We start from the raw sequence: 17995 nt of genomic DNA on the forward strand, positions 1-17995 counted from the left end.
ACTTATTTGTCCCACTTTTACTAAAATGTAATGTTTTTTTTTTTTTAGTCAACTCAGTACGTTCTGTTCATACACTGCCGCTAATGACCTTTGTGGCTATCTGAAGGAGCAATATGGTTAAGGGGTTAAGCATGAGGAGGAAGAAAAAAAAAAGTTTTACAAAAATCAAAACATAGTTCTGGCTGCTTAAAAGGGTCTGATACAGAACTGAGCTCAAGTAGGATAACAGTAATATGAACTACTGTACCTACTCAAACAAAATCAAACAGCTTAAACCTATAATAACAGTTCTGGGCCCAAAAGGTCAACTAAGCTAAGCTGAAATAATACAAGATACAAAGTAACAAAACTAACCAAAAGCTGTTCTAACAGAAGACGAAGGGGAACTTAAATACTGGCTGATCACAACACATTAAGTAGAAAAATTAACTAAATATGCTACAAATGGATTTAATATATTTAAAATGCTAAATAAGAGTTTAATACATGAAATCAAAGATTGTGTCAGTTTGTATTTGCAATTTGTATTACGAATTGATATACATATGATAATGTGTTAATGGTTGGAGCATGGGGTTACTGACTGGTTGTGGCTGCAAGTGTGGACATTTACCTTGAGTCTTAGTAACAGCCAGCAAGATTAAAGCTCTGTATGGATTTTAACAAGTTAAAGAAAAGGCAGATCACCCAACACTACAACAAAAGGTCACACTTCTGCAACTGAGTCATCAACATCCCTATATACAAAAGCACCTCTAGCCTCAGCAGAAGAATGAGGCAGAAAACCCATTTCTACAGGCAGCTGCAGTTCTCTCAAAGGTAATGAGGAGTTTCTTAATATCATCAGTTAAATTTTGTAACCTTGGCTCTCAAGATTTTTTTTGACTGACCTGTTGGAATACTGACTCTGAAGTTATCTTCTGGTGGAGGTATAGTTCGAGCCTGACAGTGATTAACCCAGATCAGGAGCTTCCTGTGGTTTTGGATCAGCTGAAGTGGACTTTGGGAGAACAATTCTGTGCTTTCATCTGTAAGAACCGAAACTGTTGCAGAGCCTTAAAAGCAATGATCTTGTCAGAGACTCTTGTTTGATTTTTACCTCCTGCTGTGCCATGAAGGCCTGTATGATCCCAGCCAGTTCCTTCAGTGCTGGCTAATATCTTCATCCACAGTGTCTGCTGCCATGTCAGAAACAGCATTAAAAGTAGAAAAATGATGCTAATAAAAAGAAAGCAGTTGGCTGATTCCTGCACAGAAGACAGTAATTTTTGGAAGAGTAGGCCTTATTTCCCCCAAAATACAACAAACAGTTTTTTCCAAAGTCAAAATATGGGTATAAGCCCTTAAAAGGAGTTATTTAATCTCAATCTGTAATGAAAACACAAGATACAACTAAGACAAAAATTTGATCTAACAAAGAGCTTTAATACTGAATGATCAGATCACTTTATGCACTCAGGGGGAACAAACACCAATAAACTATCTAATAACAAAGAAACAAAAACAACAGATAGTTTTAAGAATTGCTTTTTATCAAATCCAAAATAATGAAATACCTAACTCAGGAAGAAAGAAAATCAACAACATATTTAAAATAAATTACTCCAGTTATTCTCCCCACACCCCATGACACTTGGTATGTCCCAATTAGCACTCCTTGTATTTACTGGCGCTGCATTGCGGTAGAAGTTTGTTTTGTGCCAGCAGAGTGAACCAGACAACAGGTTTCACCACAGCACTGGTAAAAGGAACTTATTAGAATTTATAATGAAGAAATTAAACATAAGTTTAGCTAAATATGTGCACTAGAACTAATGCATTACAGTAAATGGTTAAAAAATATGACAAAAGATTGTGTTGCTTATGTTTGTGTGTAATTGTAGTGTATATCAAAAACTAAGAAGGCTCAGATATGTGGTGTAAAGTGTCGGTGACTGCAAGTGTGGTCATAACCGACCTAATTTGTTCAAACTTATTAATGTAAGAAACATGAGGTGACACAGTAGTACTGTAGTATGAATGTATGAAATATAAGTAGAAATGTTTAATCTTATTCCCTCAAAGGGCTTGCTATCCCGCACTGCTGGATCTCATTCCAGGGTCATGAAAACTGTAGAAAAAGGTTCTGGTATGAGAATGCAGTGGCTGAGTGATAATGAACAAGGCAGCACTATTTTTCACAGAGTTGTTTCTTTGTCTGGCAGACTGAGCCCATGCTCTAATCTGGGTTATCTGGCTGTAATCAGCTTAGCCCACTGCTACACTCTCTGCTGCTGCTGGGTGGGCACATTTGTGTAGTTTTAGTCTGGCTCTTTTCTTTTTGCCATTCATGCAAACCTCTTACAGGTGTAAGAGCAGCGAGAAAGTGAATTTTTTTTTTTTCTTTTGCATGGAAGACTGACCTGTGGCCATGGCTGAAAGTAAGACTGGCTCAACTGAGGTGTCAGCTGCTGCAGACACGTACCCCAAAAAAATACTGGAGTATATTGAAGGCTTCCTCATCTCCAAGGTAACATACACATATAATAGCTGTGTATATAGTTTACAGTATATAGATCTTGCCTTCATTTCTAGCTTAAGTTAATTGCATTGTAAACTAGACATTTCAGTTGGTGCATTAACTCAATTGTGTAACAGTTTTCGACTTGTTGATCAGTAGACAGTCGTGTGAAATGTATAGGCCTTCACCAAATATCCCACACACTGAAATATGATGCATGCTGAAGCTTATTGACTGAGAAATTATTTAAGAAACAATTTAAGGGCGCACATGCTCTCTTTAAACACTTGGGATTTGATGTAATGGAAGACACAAGATCAGCTAACTAATAATCTGTTTGTTGCTTCAAAGCAGCAAGTACATGCTCACACCCCCACACACACACACATCACCACCCACTCACTGGGTTCTGATGTTACATCGTTCCTGCAGGGCTGCTTAGAAGCTCTGAGGGGAAACAGCCAGAGGAACAACTTTCCTCTCTATTAAGCTGTATAGATGAATATAATCTGTATTTGGATAAGTTTATTATTAATGTTATATAAGTCAATTAATTCTAGTCTTCTCTCCATTTATTCCCATTTTGTCTCTGCGCACTGATCTAGACACTGTTCACCTCCTGCGAGCTGGGTGTCTTTGATGTCTTGTTGGGTTCAGAGCGCCCCCTGTCTGCAGAAGAGATCAGTAAGGCTGTGGGTGCTAGTCTGGATGGCACAGAGAGGCTTCTGGCTGCCTGCACTGGCCTGCAGCTGCTCATCAGACACCAAGACAATGGGCACGGTCAGCTTACAAGTCAATAATACAGCTTAAGTCAATTGTGTAGCAGTTCTCATATTAAAGTTCAACCTTAAGTACAAATGTGGGGGGAAAAAAATGAATTTGCAATCCCAGAATTCAACACTTGGCTTTATTCCATTTTATTGTTTGCTCTTTATTTATCTACTTGACGTCCACTTAATTATCAGCTGCTGCACTCCCTACCTGCACACCACCTCTTCATGCCCCCCCCCCCCCCCCCCCGCTAAATTTCTCGCATACAATAAAAGGTTGCAGTCATCCATTCATCTATTCTTCCACACCACCTATTTCAGTGTCTTACAGTAACGCAGAGCAGGCCAAGCTCTACCTCACTCGCTCCAGTCCTCTCTCCCTCTACCAGTCCATCAATTACCATTCCAGAACCATCTACCTCTGCTGGCACTACCTGACTGATGCTGTCAGGTCAGTACACTGAGTATCACAACATCGCAGTTTACCTGACGTTCAGGTTGAGAACTGCATCTTATGTTATCAAAACATTTAATTCTAATTCGAGCTTTCTCAACACTTGACAGACCACTTGGCATGCACTTGGAGATTTGTAGCTCATTAGATAATTACCTCATCTTAGTTTTGCTATGATTACAGCTGTGAGATTTATCCATTGATCTGTTTTTCAGTAAAATCTATAAGCTTTACAATGTGTTATTAAAACTGAACAATGCTTGTCACATTTGCCCAGAAATACTTAGTGCTAAAGAGAAATGAATGAAACGAAGCCTTTTCTTTGAGAAAAATCTTTAATGGCACTAACATGTAAACTGAGTCTGAGAAGCTGGAGTCCACTAGTAAAATGCAACCTCTTCTTAAGGTGCAGCCAGGGTCATGAAGTTGGTGGTTAATAACTTCAACATGTCTTCTACAAGTTTAAGTTTTGTATGAGTGACTGAAGAGAAGGAAATCATGCACTGGTGGGCAGCGATGGGCTGTGAGAACTGCATATTTGATTTATAGGCTAATGTGGATTTTTAGTCTGGATTTCCTGTCTGAACATTGTCTTAAAGTAGACTTGATTCTCATCACTGTCTGAAGGTGAACAGCTAGCAGATTTCAGTGTGACTGGATTAACTGTAGCTGACAGAAGTCTCTCTAAGAAACACTATCAGGGCTATCAGTGAATGAAAATTCCTTGATCTAAATGACTAATTCAATCTGGTGGGAGCCTGCAATGGAAACATGTGCCACCAGATTAGAATATAATCATGTGAATGGACTGTAATGCACTCATGTGCTGGATTTAAAAGTAACATGCAACCATACAATTGCGTATGTTCTCATACAAAATAATTCTCTCTCTCTCTTCCTAGAGAGGGAAGAAACCAGTATGAAAAGGCTTTTGGAGTCAGCTCTGGAGACCTGTTTGAAGCTATCTACAGGTGAGAAGCTGTCTTTGTGGTAAACACACAGACACCCACACAGAGATGAAACACACATTGTTGCTCATTTGCATTCCATCCCTGTCTCTCCATCTTAAGCCTGTCTGTCACTGTTTTCTCTCTTCTCTTTCTAAAAAAAAAACGGTCTGGAATTCATTAGAAGGCAGGGATTGTGAGGGAGAGAGCAAGACAGAGGGGGTGTGGACAGGCAGTGATGTGAGGAAGCCTGGGGCAAAGAATGCAACCACCATTGTCCTTTAGGTCTGGTATGTTTATAGTATCTAGTGCCCAGTTTTAATGCTCCACTGATCTGCTGGTCAGCTGTGCTCAGGGGTCACACGCAATAAAATTCACACTTTGTTTGCTAATAGATTTTGATCAGTCTTGCCGAGGCCATGCACTGCAAATCACTAGCAGAAGCAAAAGAACAAGAACAATAGTGTAATAAAATCCCTTTCCTCCTCATCCTTATGGCATGATTTGTAAACCCAGTGCACTCCAATGGGCTGTTTTCAATAGGAAGAATTAAAATATACCAAAGTAAAGATTTGTGTAGTGTAGAAAACCTGAGCACACACTAAGCAGTAAATGGATACCCTGACAAGCTTGTGAATAAATTCTTGTTTTTCTATAACTGAAATGTATTAATCCCTTTCGTATTTTGAAAATGCAGCTGATATAACTGAATATGTCGCATTAACAAAGATGTATGCAAAATGAGATTTAAACTGAACCATATACAATACACCTTTGTGCTGATGGTTTTGCAGTTAGGTGTTAATTGCCTGTAAATGAAAATACCCTACATGAGATTTTCTGCACCTGTGCACAATTGATTTAATATGGAGAGGCGGTTGTTTGTCCCTGCTGATTCCCCCTGTGAATACTGTGGATAAATTAGCAAGGGGAAACAACCACTGAAGTTGGTGCATTCTTGGAGTGCTGCAGCAGGGAGCAGGATGAGTCAGACTCCTGCTTACTCATCGCCATTTAACCAGTCATGTACAGCACCTGAATAATCTACAGCAAAGTCCCATCTAGAGCTAGAATTCTTATACTTGAGTCAAGATCTAGAAAACTATCAGGTGTAGATCTAGAGATTTTACACTAAAGATGAGTGTTTTAGTAGTTTTATTTTTACTCAAATAGGGTTGTGACTTCACAGCTGACAAAGACTTGTCAAAGTGAGGATTACACATAAATGGGAACGCTCAGTTCTTTAACTTCTGTATTTCCTAATTTGGACTGGTTCTTGTATAGCACTTTTCTACTGAGCACTAAAAGCACTTGATCATCTACCCATTCATACAAGCACTTTCTTCTACAGTTAAGTGCTTACTACCTATCATTCATACACCAACGGTTGCATTGGCAAGCAACTTGGGGGTTAAGTATCTTGCCCAAGGATACTTTGGCACACAGACAGGAATCAAACCACCGACCTTCCAATTGGTAGGTGACCTGCTCTACCTCCTGAGCTATCGCCACCCCATATGTGGTTATAGTCCTTACTAAGATAAGACAACAGTTTAAAAATCTTCTGTTGATTACTTGTAATGCTCAGATCAGTTGGTTGTCTGTGGCTCCAATCATGCATGCTAGCAAACTAAGCAACATCAAAACTCACATGGTTGAAGGATTCTGCTTTTTTTATTATTTTTTTTTTACTTATTGGCCATTATAAATGCTGCTATGATCTATGGGCCCCATAGCTATATTCAGGCTCTAAAATGTGCAGAGCAGTTTGCTGGAACACTTCTGTGTGGAATCTGCATTGGGTTTTGGCTTCCCACAGTCCAAAGACATGCATGTTAGAGTAACTAATTTTAAATTAGCCATATGTTTGAATGTGAGTGAATGGATGTTCTGCAATAGACTGGCAACCTGTCCAGTGTACCCCCTCTCCCTACATCTGGAGTAGACTCCAGTGATGTCTAATATTGAGATGTTTTCATCTCTGAATATTAACTTTGGCACAAACTCTGGGCAGCCCTGATTCCGACTTAATGTGGCAATCTGAAGTTGATTTGGTAGAATCTGGCTATATACAAATATTATCTAGATACTGTAACATACATGAAATGGGTTTACTCAAACTGCAGCTGCTACATTCAAAAGTAGCCATATTTCTCTGGAGAAATGTACCATCCAGCTGTAGTGGGTATATTAACAATCACTTTCCTCCAGTATATTGGAACACAGCTCACATGTCTCCTATTGTATTCCTGTTTGCATAGGAATACATCACAATAGCTTATATGAAAACATGACACCACTCAAATCATAATTTAAACATGCCTGCTGAAACTGTCCTATTACTGCCAAGGGGATGGGGAGGCCAGAGCAACAGAGCCATTAACTATGACTCTGGCAAGTACAGATATGACAGAGACCGGCGGGGATGTTGACAATCTAAGACATCTGCATGCAGGAGGACAGATCATGAACTACGAGTTATAATTCTCATGATGTGGACAAGGACGGAAAACTAGGCTAACTGCATTTTATTCAGAACTGGAGATGGGATGAGAGTTTAAATGTGTTCCTCATGGTGAAAGGACTGAAGATGTCATTAAGGGGCATTCAATATTCTATACCCAAAATATTTTCAAATTGAAGCTGACAGTCTGCTGTTTGGCCTCACAGTCATTTCATCTTTTCACATCCAATGCAGTCAGTCTGAAGCCAACAATGATTCACTTTCAGAGTTCCTCTTGAGGTCATTGTGCCATCTGAAGTTGGTTTGTGCATTAGATGAAAATAGATTTTGCTACCCTGAAGTTTGGATGGATACATTTTACTGTTATAAACTGGAAGATGTTTGTCTGCACATCACCCTCATGGCAGGGTGGAGTGCTGGTTGATGTGGAGATTCCTCAGAGCAGCAACAACCACAGGCTTTTGTTCTGCCGCACCCAGTCTTGCTCGCATGCACACACCATGGTGTCCCCACAGGGTGAAACTTTGAGCAGCGGTTGTGTGGTAGCAAGAAGCCCCCTTAGGTGACAGTGTATAGAAAATGATTTTAAAAAGGCTTTTGCTACAATGCAATGAGACAGAAATAAGTGATATTAAACATGTTTATGTCTGTTATATAGGTCAGATGAAGAAATGGTGAAATTTATGCAGTTAATGAACTCTATCTGGAACATCTGTGGCAAGGATGTGGTCACAGCCTTTGACCTTTCACCCTTCAAAGCCATCTGTGACCTTGGAGGTAAGTGTTTCCACAACCTTATTTCCATAAGATTGTGGGTCTAAGGTTGTCATGTGCTAACTGAGCAGCAGCTGGCTCAGCTGTACGCATTTATACTATGTGCCCATAAAACAAACTGACCTTTATTTGATCTCTTCTGCCTTCTGTGTTAAGGACTTCAAGTTTCTCTCGCTATCCTGCCAATCTCCAAGAGTCATGTTTACTAAGTATTAACATTATCTGTGAGAAATAAAAATCTGAATTTTCCTTCAGAAGAATCACTTGATCAGTTATCAACCCTTTTAAAGTGATTAAATTGCTACAAAATAATGAAACATGACCCTATGGTTTCCTTTCAATGAGAGCATGGTGGTTACCTGTCCTCCTGAGCCTTGGATTTCACAAGATTTGTCCCATAATGGTCTAAATACTTTACCAAGGTGTTTCCAGCTTGCCCAACCACTTTAATTCCATGTAGCCACAAAGCTAATTTTGTTTAATACCTGAAATGTGATAAAGAGCATATTGTTCAAAAACAAGTCAGAGCAGTGGGTTAACTCAGGCCAAATGGAGGGTTCAGTAATATCTGCCACATCTACAAAACTCAATTCCAAAAAAACTACAATATGTAACATGCATAATTCAATCATTTCCAAATATCAGACCTGTATATTCACAATAGAAGACAGCATAGCACATGTCTAAACAGACATTTTACTGTTTCATAAAAATGCATTACTCATCTTGAATTTGAGGCCAAAACGCCTCAAAGTTGGAACGGTGCATCAAAGCCTGGTGTAGTAAATGGTACTAAACAGCTGCAGGAACATTTAAAATAAATTGGGTTAACTGGCAACATGTCAGTAACACTGAGTATAAAGAGCATCTTAGCATTTCTTAGAAGTAAAGATGGGCTTCTGGTTAATCTGAAGAATTGCATTTATAAACTGTAGAAGATTTTAAAAATCTTCCTCAATGTGAAGACTTGGACTATGTCATGTGCATAATATCAAAATAAGAATGTAGAGAAACCTGTGGACAAGGATGAAAGTCAATATTGGATGGCTGTGAGCTTCAGGCTCTCAGTCAGCACTGCATTTACAAACTGGCAATATTCTGTCATGGAACTGACTGAGCACAGTTCACTGCTATCCACAAATTCAGGTTATATCATGCAGAGAAGTCACATCTGAACATAATCCAAAAATGCTGCCATCTTTAGGCCAAAGCTCATTTTAAAATGGGTTGAGTCAAAATTGATAACTGGACAAACTGAAACTTGAATTTCTTCTTGGAAAATGTGGATGTCACATCCTCTGGACTAAAGAGGGCATCCAGTTTGTTGCTGGCACTCAGTTTTTAGAGCAACATATGCTGCTGACTTTTTTTTTGGAAACAGCCATACATGCACTGTATTGCCAAAAATATTCACTCACCCATTCAAATCTTTGAATTCAGGTGTTCCAATCACTTCCATGGCCACAGGTGTATCAAAGCACCCAGGCATGCAGGCTGCTTCTACAAGAATTTGTGAAAAAAATGGGTTGCTCTTTTCCAGCTGACTGTGGTATAACAGTGGAAGCAATTAGGAACAGCAACTCAGCCAGAGTGGTAGGCCACAAATCAGAGCAGGGTCCGCAGATGCTGAGGTGCATACTGCAGAGGTTGCCAACTTTCTGCAGAGTCAATCGCTACAGACCTTGAGGCTTCATGTGGCCTTCAGATTCGCTCAAGAACAGTGCATAGAGAGCTTCATGGAATGGGTTTCCAGGGCCAAGCAGTTGAATCAAAGCCTTGCATCACCAAGTGGCAGTGGCACAGTGGCACTCACCTTGCAGCTGGAGGGTTGCTTGTTCGAGCCCCTGTCCCTGCACTGCATTGTGTCCTTGAAAAGACACTTAAACCACATTGCCTAACGGTAGTGCCGGTCTCTGGCTGCATGACCGCAGATGCTCGTCTGTGGATGAGTGATCTGGAAGGATCATTTCGTTGTGTGCCTTATGCGCACAATGACAATAAGTTGAATCTAACATCTAACAGAGTGGTGTAAAGCACGCCGCCACTGGAGCAGTTGCGACAAATCACTTTTCCTACATCAGCCAAAATGGGATAACATTCCTCTCAAAGTCCAGCAACTGGTCTCAGTTCCCAGATATTTAGACTATCAAAAGGATACTACAGTGGTAAACCTCACCCTGTAACAACTTTTCAGACTTGTCACTGCCATAAAATTCAAGGCCTTTATTTTTTATTAAACATTTCATAAGTGTGCCAATTCTTTTGGAATTGGTTTCTCCATTCTACATGTCTAGAGATGCATGACTTTAGTATGTATCCTCTTTTTAATGAGATCTTTGCCCCGTCACCAGATGTTTCCCACAGTCTGCATAAGCCACTAAATGCTTTTTAAGCTTGTGTGCACTTACAGTAATGTGAAACAAGACGGCACGCAGCAGTCAGTCCTCTTTGATACTTAAAAGGTAGTTTTCTTCACTATTCTGTGTGCTGCTTTTGTTAAGTCAGATTTATTCACAAAGCATATTTTAATAGCAGGTCTCTTACAAAATGCTTTACAAGGAGAGCAAATGGCACAATGAAATTTGAGGGGGGAAAAAATGCACAATAAGAACAGAGCTTGTGAAGGAATACAGAAAAGCTGCCAACAATGGAACAGGATCAAAAGGAAAAATGGTTAGAAGTGATCCTCTGTATTCACAGGAGTGGAAATACTAAAAGCTGGAAAAGGCTTCTTTGGAAAGAGGAGTCAGGTGTCATCCTGTGACGCAAGCTGAGCTAAGAGCTGAATGTATTCTCTAGCCATGTACCGGATGTTTACAACATAACAATTTAAAGCTCAGGTTTCAAATTTGGCCAAAACTTGTTCGCTTAGTGGCTCTGCCCACAGACGAATGAACTGAGCACCAGCATTTTAATGTAACTACCATGAAACTCATTCATTCATTCATGTTCATGCAGAGCCAATTCTGTTAATCAGGTGAGAGATGGGTACTGAATACTGTAATCCAGACTTTTAGTTCACTGAAAATAAACGCATCTACTTTAGGGGGAAACTGTGTACCACAGGTGGCTGTATTGTAACACCACTGCTGACCACACAGGGGAGCTGTGAAGCCAATAAAAGCATAACCTCCTTTAAATGCACAGGGCACTGTATGTGTACAGTTTGGCCATCTCTCTGTGGTTTTCTCAGCATGGGGTTGTATGTTCATGCTTATTCATGATGCTGCAGCCCTAAAGTGCTTGTGAAACAGGATCCTGAAGGGCGTGACTGCAGTGTCCCATCTAGACTTTGTCTCGCATAGCATGTCTGTGCACACCTGCTGTTCAGGAACTGTCTTTCTGTCCAACTCTCTGCAACTAGCTGATTTGGTCTGTGATCCAAGTCAGGTGTCATCCAGTCTGTGTGTACATCTCTATTGGAACTTCCCTGGATTATTTTAATGTGACATTTAATGGCAATTGGAGTGGTGTATTTAAAATGAATTAACTTAAAGGTTACAACCACTTCAAGACTCTAAAATGTAAACTGCCATCTGGTCTAATGTTTTTGGGGGGTAGGATGAGTTTATTTGCTGGTTGGGTTTTCTGTCTATACATTGCCCACAAATCTGAAAAATGGCCATCACCAGCTGACAAAGTATTGCAAAGTGTCAGTCACAGCACTCTGGGTTGCCAGATCTGTAGCAAAACCAGCCCAGAGTTGGTTTGCATGTGTGCCAGTTGGTGGCATGCGTTTCTGCTGAACTGAAGTTGGTTTGGTAGTTGGCTTTAAATATGAACTAAATTACTTTCTGCATTTCCTTCTGATGGTAATTAGGATTTGTCTTAAAAAGCAAATCAAAACACTTCAATTAACTAATGTTGTTCCACTCAACATATTTTTTTTTTTTCTTTCTCCATTTACAACCATTTCTGATAAGGCATCAGAATTTAACTGAGTGAATAGTGAAAATGGAAAAGACTTGCAATAAAACTGGCACTCGAGCAATTGAAATGGCATATAAAACAGAAGGAAATCCAAAAGACGGGCTGTCAAAATATTTCCATAGGGCCAATAGCCTGACCTAGCCCCTAGCATGGCCCAAGTTCAAATCGGCACACTTGTCAATATGCATCTCACTGGGGTGTATTAGACCTTCCCTAAAGTGAGCCAACTACACCCCCAGCTTGAAATAGATGTGTGGCTTTGTTTTTTTTTTAGTAATCTGTTATGCTGAAGCTTGTGGGGGAAAAATGGGGTTTGAGTTCTGAAAGCTCCTCCAGAGCAACGGTTTTCACAGGCTAAGCAGTACTCCCCATTGTGAGTGTGTAAAATAAGCAAGTTGCCTCTTCAGTGAGTCTTGTCAATGCTGGATGCAGATGTAGTCAACAATATCCAGCAGACACAATACTGGTGGTGTTCACACACAACCATGATTCTGATTTTAAATGATGTGCCGTGAACACATGTAACCAATCTAGAATAAAATCTTCTGATTCTATGACATTAATTAAATGTACACTAAATCAGATAATCTGACAAACTAGAAAACTGCATGAGTGTGCTCAATGCTCTAACAATCACAAACCTCTAATCAAATGATTTCATTAACAGCTAGGTCAGCTTTGTCTCAAACAGCATGTTGTTTTTTTGCTTCCCCTTGTTGCTTTGCTTTTTCTCCTCTACTGACCCCTGTTTGATGTGAGAGCCAAAATGTATCTTGGGGGGGTGGAAAGCTTCATAAGAATAGAGTATAGTAGCAGGCCACATTAGGAGAGAGCTCTGCAGGGCTAGACAGCTCAGCCTATATGCACAAACACACCAGCCCAAGTTTGACTGGCTTTGTAGGTTTGTCAAAGTGAGATCCTTTGATCCTATATTCTGCCTCAATGCCTCTCTCTCCCATTCATACATTTTAAATCTAGCTCTCTTCCACTCAGTCTTTTTCTATCGCTGTCACTTTCTTTCTCTCCATTTTAAATTCAGTTTGCTTTATGAACTGTAAAATATGGTAATAATGTTGCCAAAGCCTTGAGTTGAAGGATCCATATTTTCACATTAAGTTCTTGTTTGCACCTGTGTGCATGTTTGCTCATATCCTCATTTCAAAGCTTTTTTTCCCCTCACTATCATGTCTGACCTACAGCTGGTTCAAGTGCTGAAACACTAAGGATAATGGCTCTAGTTAAATTCCTAAAAACTGTCATATGAGCATGCTGGCATTCTCATATTTAGCTAGTCTAAGTTTGCATGTTTGCCATATCAACCCTCGATGATAGCAAAATTTGATGGTATTGTACACCTGAGGAAGGGTTTGACCTACTGGATCAACTGAGCTTGAGAACAGGCAGCTTGCATGGCTAAAATTGTGGATAATTTCAAACCCATTCCAGGATAAAGGTTAATTTTCAGGCTAAAACTAGTCAAATCAATCGAGCTGTTCTGCTTTCTCTAATTTATTGGTGTGAATGAAAGGTAAACTGTATTTCCAAAGCCACCACATACAAATCATGCCAATGGAGTTATACCTGGAAACCACCTGTTCTAATCATGACTGCATTTTTTTTTTTTTTTTTTTTTTTTTTTTTTTTTTTGTGTGTGTGCAGGGGGCATGTGTGAGTGATGCTGTTCCTTTTTAATGAAGGCTGTGCATTCATTGTGCTGTAACTAAAGGTAATTTTCCTCTCTCCAGGCTGCAGTGGTGCATTAGCAAAGCACTGCACATCAGCCTACCCAGAATGCACTGTGACAATCTTTGACCTCCCCAAGGTGGTGCATATGTCAAGGGAACACTTTGTCAAGGAGGATGACCAGAGGATAAGCTTTCATGAAGGTAACACAATTATAACTCAGTGAAGCCTGACATTTAAATTGTGAAAAGCCAGTTTAAGTTACATTCTCACACATCAAAAGCAGAAATAACTGTAGTCTGGAAATGCAGAAAGGATTCCAATATGCTGCTTCTCCCCCCTCAAAGGGTCCATAACACAGGTCACATTTAATGACAGGTAGCCTGTTTGGATACACTATCTGAGCTCTTGTGTTTACATGTGGTTTTCAAAAAGGTTCTCATTATCTCAGCTCAGCTGCATTTTGATAAGATCTAAATATGCAAATTAAATAAACAGAGCAAGGCAGGTTGTCAACAAAACTGGCAGATGCCAAGGTCGTGGAAATTAGACAGGTGACCATTTAGGTTGTGTGGACTTATTTTAATAAAATAACAGTGTCAGTGTATTTTATAGCTAAAACTTTTTCCTTGCTATACCAGACATTAGTGAGCCACACCATTGTTCTAGTTAACATGTCTCCTTAACATAAACATGGGCTTCTAGTTTATTTTGACTTTATATTTTTATTAATTTCTGTTTGAGGATTTTTTTTTTTCCTCCCTCTTGAGCTCTTTTAAAAAAAAAAAAATTATTTATTTATTTATTTATTATTATTATTTTTTTTAATAAGAAATAAAATGGCATGTATTTGGTCTGTTTTCAGCAGGTTGACTTTTGACCTACAAAATATCCAACTCAGTATCCATGCTGTCAGGTTCTGAATATAAATTTACTGGCCACTTTGTTAGGTACACAGTGCCAATACTTAGGCTGTGGCGTTTAAACCAAGCTCAGCTGGTTGAAAAGGTGCCCAGAGTGTGCCAAGGCATCGTAGATGGAAATCCAAAATTTAGTGGCAGTTGAATCTCAACAGAATTTTAAAAATCAAACTCAGGTTTTTGGATGGATTCTTCTGCTCTTAAAATCAATGCATGTTAACAGCAGCTATTGTGCAGGAAAGTTCACAGCAGCTTGCAGATCTTGAAAACCCAGCAACAAAATAAATTCCTGCCACTCCTGCTGTTTTCATAGCCATCATGGTGGTGAGCACAATGGAAGCTGTAACATGGCATTTTGAGTGCTGGCCTCAGTGTACTTTATTTCATAACTGGAATATGTGGACAAACAGTGGACATGGAAATGACTGTTACTGCTTGGACACTGATATTAAAGTAGCAATGTTGTGGTGGCAGTAAAACTCTTCTCCCTGATAACTATTAGGTTTTTAGGTCACATGCATGTGATTATAACAGATGCCAGCCTTTTAGTAGTAATTAGGTTTGAGAATGTAAACCACTAATCAAATCATGTCTTACTACTTGAAGTCTTGTCAACAGAATTAATAATTACATGGAATAATTAAATCAAAGGGAAGCCCTTAGCCCAGTTTGAGTCACTAACTCAACATCCTTTCTCACTGCAACACTCACTGAACACACTTATGGCAATTATAGCTCATCCATTCAGAAGCATCCCTTCCACCTCAGCATCTACCTAGAACAGTGGTTCCCAAAGTCACAATTGCTGCAGCCCACTTAAAAACCAGTAAATCCCATGCCCCCCCCCCAGTAAATTTTCTTGGCTAGAAGCCTGTCTTCACTCATCAAAAAAAGGAGTGTATTTCCTTAAATTGTATTCATAAAACAAAGGCTGGCTATAAATTGCAATACTACCAATCATATGTAAAGTGCCAATGCCAATATGTGACCCACTTGCCACTGGGACACAAACTTCAATACAAGAGCAGTAAATTTAAGTCAGAGTAATGGGTAATATCAAACTAACCACTTATTACCAGTCTTAATTCACCTTTTTAATATAAATATGTAACTTGCAGCCTTGTGAGTAATTTTAAACTAAATATTACTGTAGCCCCCACACTTTGGAACCACTGACCTAGAAATTCTGAATGCAGCCTCACCTTCTGGGAGAAGCTAACTCCCACTCACTGCATTAATGATGTACATATGTACATTCACATGAACTATCAGAACTGGATTACTGAAATGCAGCAGTGTCTTAAGAATTCAATATAGTCTTAAAATGTGCATATGGGGGTGTGTGTTATATATTTTTCAGGGGACTTCTTCAAAGACTCTCTACCAGAGGCTGACCTCTATATTCTTGCCAGAATCCTTCATGACTGGACAGATGAACGCTGCATAGAACTACTCCTGAGAATCTATAAAGCCTGCAAACCAGGTCTGTATGTGTCTAAGTGTGAACGGGTGAGCTTTTTTGTTTCCTCTGCTTAAAATAAGATGGCAGATTGTATCCCACAATGCAGCTGATCCCAGAAAAATCTATCCTTCTGACTTTGATCAAAGTCAGACACACAAAGCAGCCTACCAGGGAACAGAGGGGAGAAGAGATGGGAACCCTAGATTTCCTAGACTGAATAGTGTCAGTGCCAGCCTGGAGGAGGGAGGTTTTAGCACAAATCTGGGCCCAGGTGTAGCTCATGCCACTGATTACCCATAATCAGGAACTGAAAGGTACAGCATAATGCATCCAAAAACAGCTTGCTTGTTCCTTGACATATTGTGGCACTCATAAATTGACTATATAATCAGTATACAATCAGTTTTTGGCAAAGTGACTTTTATATATTTGTGTTTTATCAAGGTAAAAACTGTCATTGACATTAAAAATGTCTTTTTAAGCAGAAATCTAAGAAGGGTGCTGAAATTGCTAAAAGTACCATCACAGTTCTATAAAGATTTTAAGTGGCCAAAAAGCACTAATTGTTTATAATGTAGGTACAATAACACAGACTCCTAAAGATTCTTGCAAAACTGGTTATTTCTTCCTTTTTATATATAAGCCCTTCATAAATGTTGACTTCACTCTACCAATATAAGCAAAGATATTACACAAAAGTGCACAAAAACACTGGGATCACTTTCTGGCACAATAATGGCAACACTCCCTGCTGCCTCAACATGAAAATGACAACCACAAAATGAAGGCGAGTCAACTGTGTTTAACGGCAGCAGTTTCTCCACTACATACTGTCGGACCAACTTCTTCAGCTGTTCCCCATTTACTGGTTTTGCACCAAAGTCCAGCTTTTGTTGTTTGGGTGGTGGTGGGCCTCCTGCATTAGCTGCAGCTCTCTGCTTTGCACCACCCGGTGGGACTTGCTCTGTAAGTTTGACTGTGCCGTGCTGCGACTCCAGATGTTTGTGCTGGCGACAAAGTGCTGTCTAGCTTCAAAAACACTACGTCAGATTTGAACAGAGTGTACAGCCAACCTTGATGTTTTCAGCTTTAGCTGACAAACTCAAAATAGTGCCTGTATTTCAAGCTAGAAAACGCGCGTCTCTCCTCCTGCCATTGTTTTTGCGTCGCTGTGTGGTATTGTCGTCATGCTGAAAACGGGACTTAATTGTCGCATTGGCCAGACGTCACTCCCCGAGACACAAGAAAGCAAAATATCCCTTTACTGAGGAAAATGACAAATAGTAACGCACAATGACTTAGATAAGTAACTTTAATCTGATTACTGCAAATAGTAACGCACTAGATTACTCGTTACCAAAAAGTCAGATTAGAGTAATGCTAGTAAACCTGTCACTAAGCTTTGCCAGGTCACTTGTTGAATATTGAATTTTATCCCTACTGTAGGAGGTGCTGTGTTGCTGGTGGAGGCACTGCTCAATGAGGATGGTTCTGGCCCACTTACAGCGCAGCTCTACTCCCTTAACATGCTGGTGCAGACGGAGGGCAGAGAGAGGACAGATGTTCAGTATGCTGCCCTGCTGACTGCTGCCGGATTCACCAACATCCGGCACTGTCTCACTGGGAAGATCTATGATGCTGTGCTGGGACATAAGGGATGAGGGGAAAAATGGATAAGGCTGTCATGCATACCAGGAGGGAAGTCTCTCACCACCTGGAAAAATAACATTTGACACCTGTGTTTTCACTCTTCCATCTAATGTTTCTTTATAATAATAAATTCTTCAGCATAACTGCAGCCTAATGCATCTGATTTGTAAACTGAATCGTGACTGGTTGGGGATGAGGGGAGGGAGACAGGACAAAGAGCCAGAGATTAATAATGAGTAATGATTAAATGCAGAGTGGTGTATAAACAGAGTGAAAAGAGGTAAGTGAAGAGACACTGCACCACGGGAACCCAGCAGCCTACGCCTATTGCAGGGTAACTAAGAGTTCAGATCACCTGATCCAGCCCTAAATAAGCTTTATCAAAATGGTCCTTCTCAAATTTAGGATAAAAACTGATGGAAACTTACTTTAACCTTCTAC

General features: G+C 39.9%; 1 protein-coding gene across 1 annotated transcript; it reads left to right on the top strand.

The window, feature by feature from the left end:
* The first annotated feature begins 1669 nt into the window (after positions 1 to 1669).
* On the top strand, positions 1670 to 17679 carry asmt (acetylserotonin O-methyltransferase). The gene is made up of 9 exons (XM_030758462.1): positions 1670 to 1741; positions 2397 to 2509; positions 3106 to 3280; positions 3592 to 3721; positions 4627 to 4695; positions 7794 to 7912; positions 13585 to 13725; positions 15803 to 15925; positions 17351 to 17679. Exons 2-9 carry the CDS (start codon positions 2411 to 2413, stop codon positions 17563 to 17565), a joined length of 1071 nt encoding a protein of 356 aa, XP_030614322.1. The 5' UTR covers positions 1670 to 1741; positions 2397 to 2410; the 3' UTR covers positions 17566 to 17679.
* Positions 17680 to 17995: the final 316 nt, after the last annotated feature.

The sequence above is a fragment of the Archocentrus centrarchus genome, chromosome 21 (genome assembly GCF_007364275.1).
Source record: "Archocentrus centrarchus isolate MPI-CPG fArcCen1 chromosome 21, fArcCen1, whole genome shotgun sequence".
Taxonomy (NCBI): Eukaryota; Metazoa; Chordata; class Actinopteri; order Cichliformes; family Cichlidae; genus Archocentrus; species Archocentrus centrarchus.

Coding starts and splice junctions, on each gene's coding strand:
- asmt (XM_030758462.1), top strand. CDS start 2,411: ATGGCTGAAAGTAAGACTGGCTCAACTGAGGTGTCAGCTGCTGCAGAC. Junction 3,722..4,626: donor TACCTGACTGATGCTGTCAG/GTCAGTACACTG, acceptor CTCTCTTCCTAG/AGAGGGAAGAAACCAGTATG. Junction 13,726..15,802: donor GAGGATAAGCTTTCATGAAG/GTAACACAATTA, acceptor TATATTTTTCAG/GGGACTTCTTCAAAGACTCT.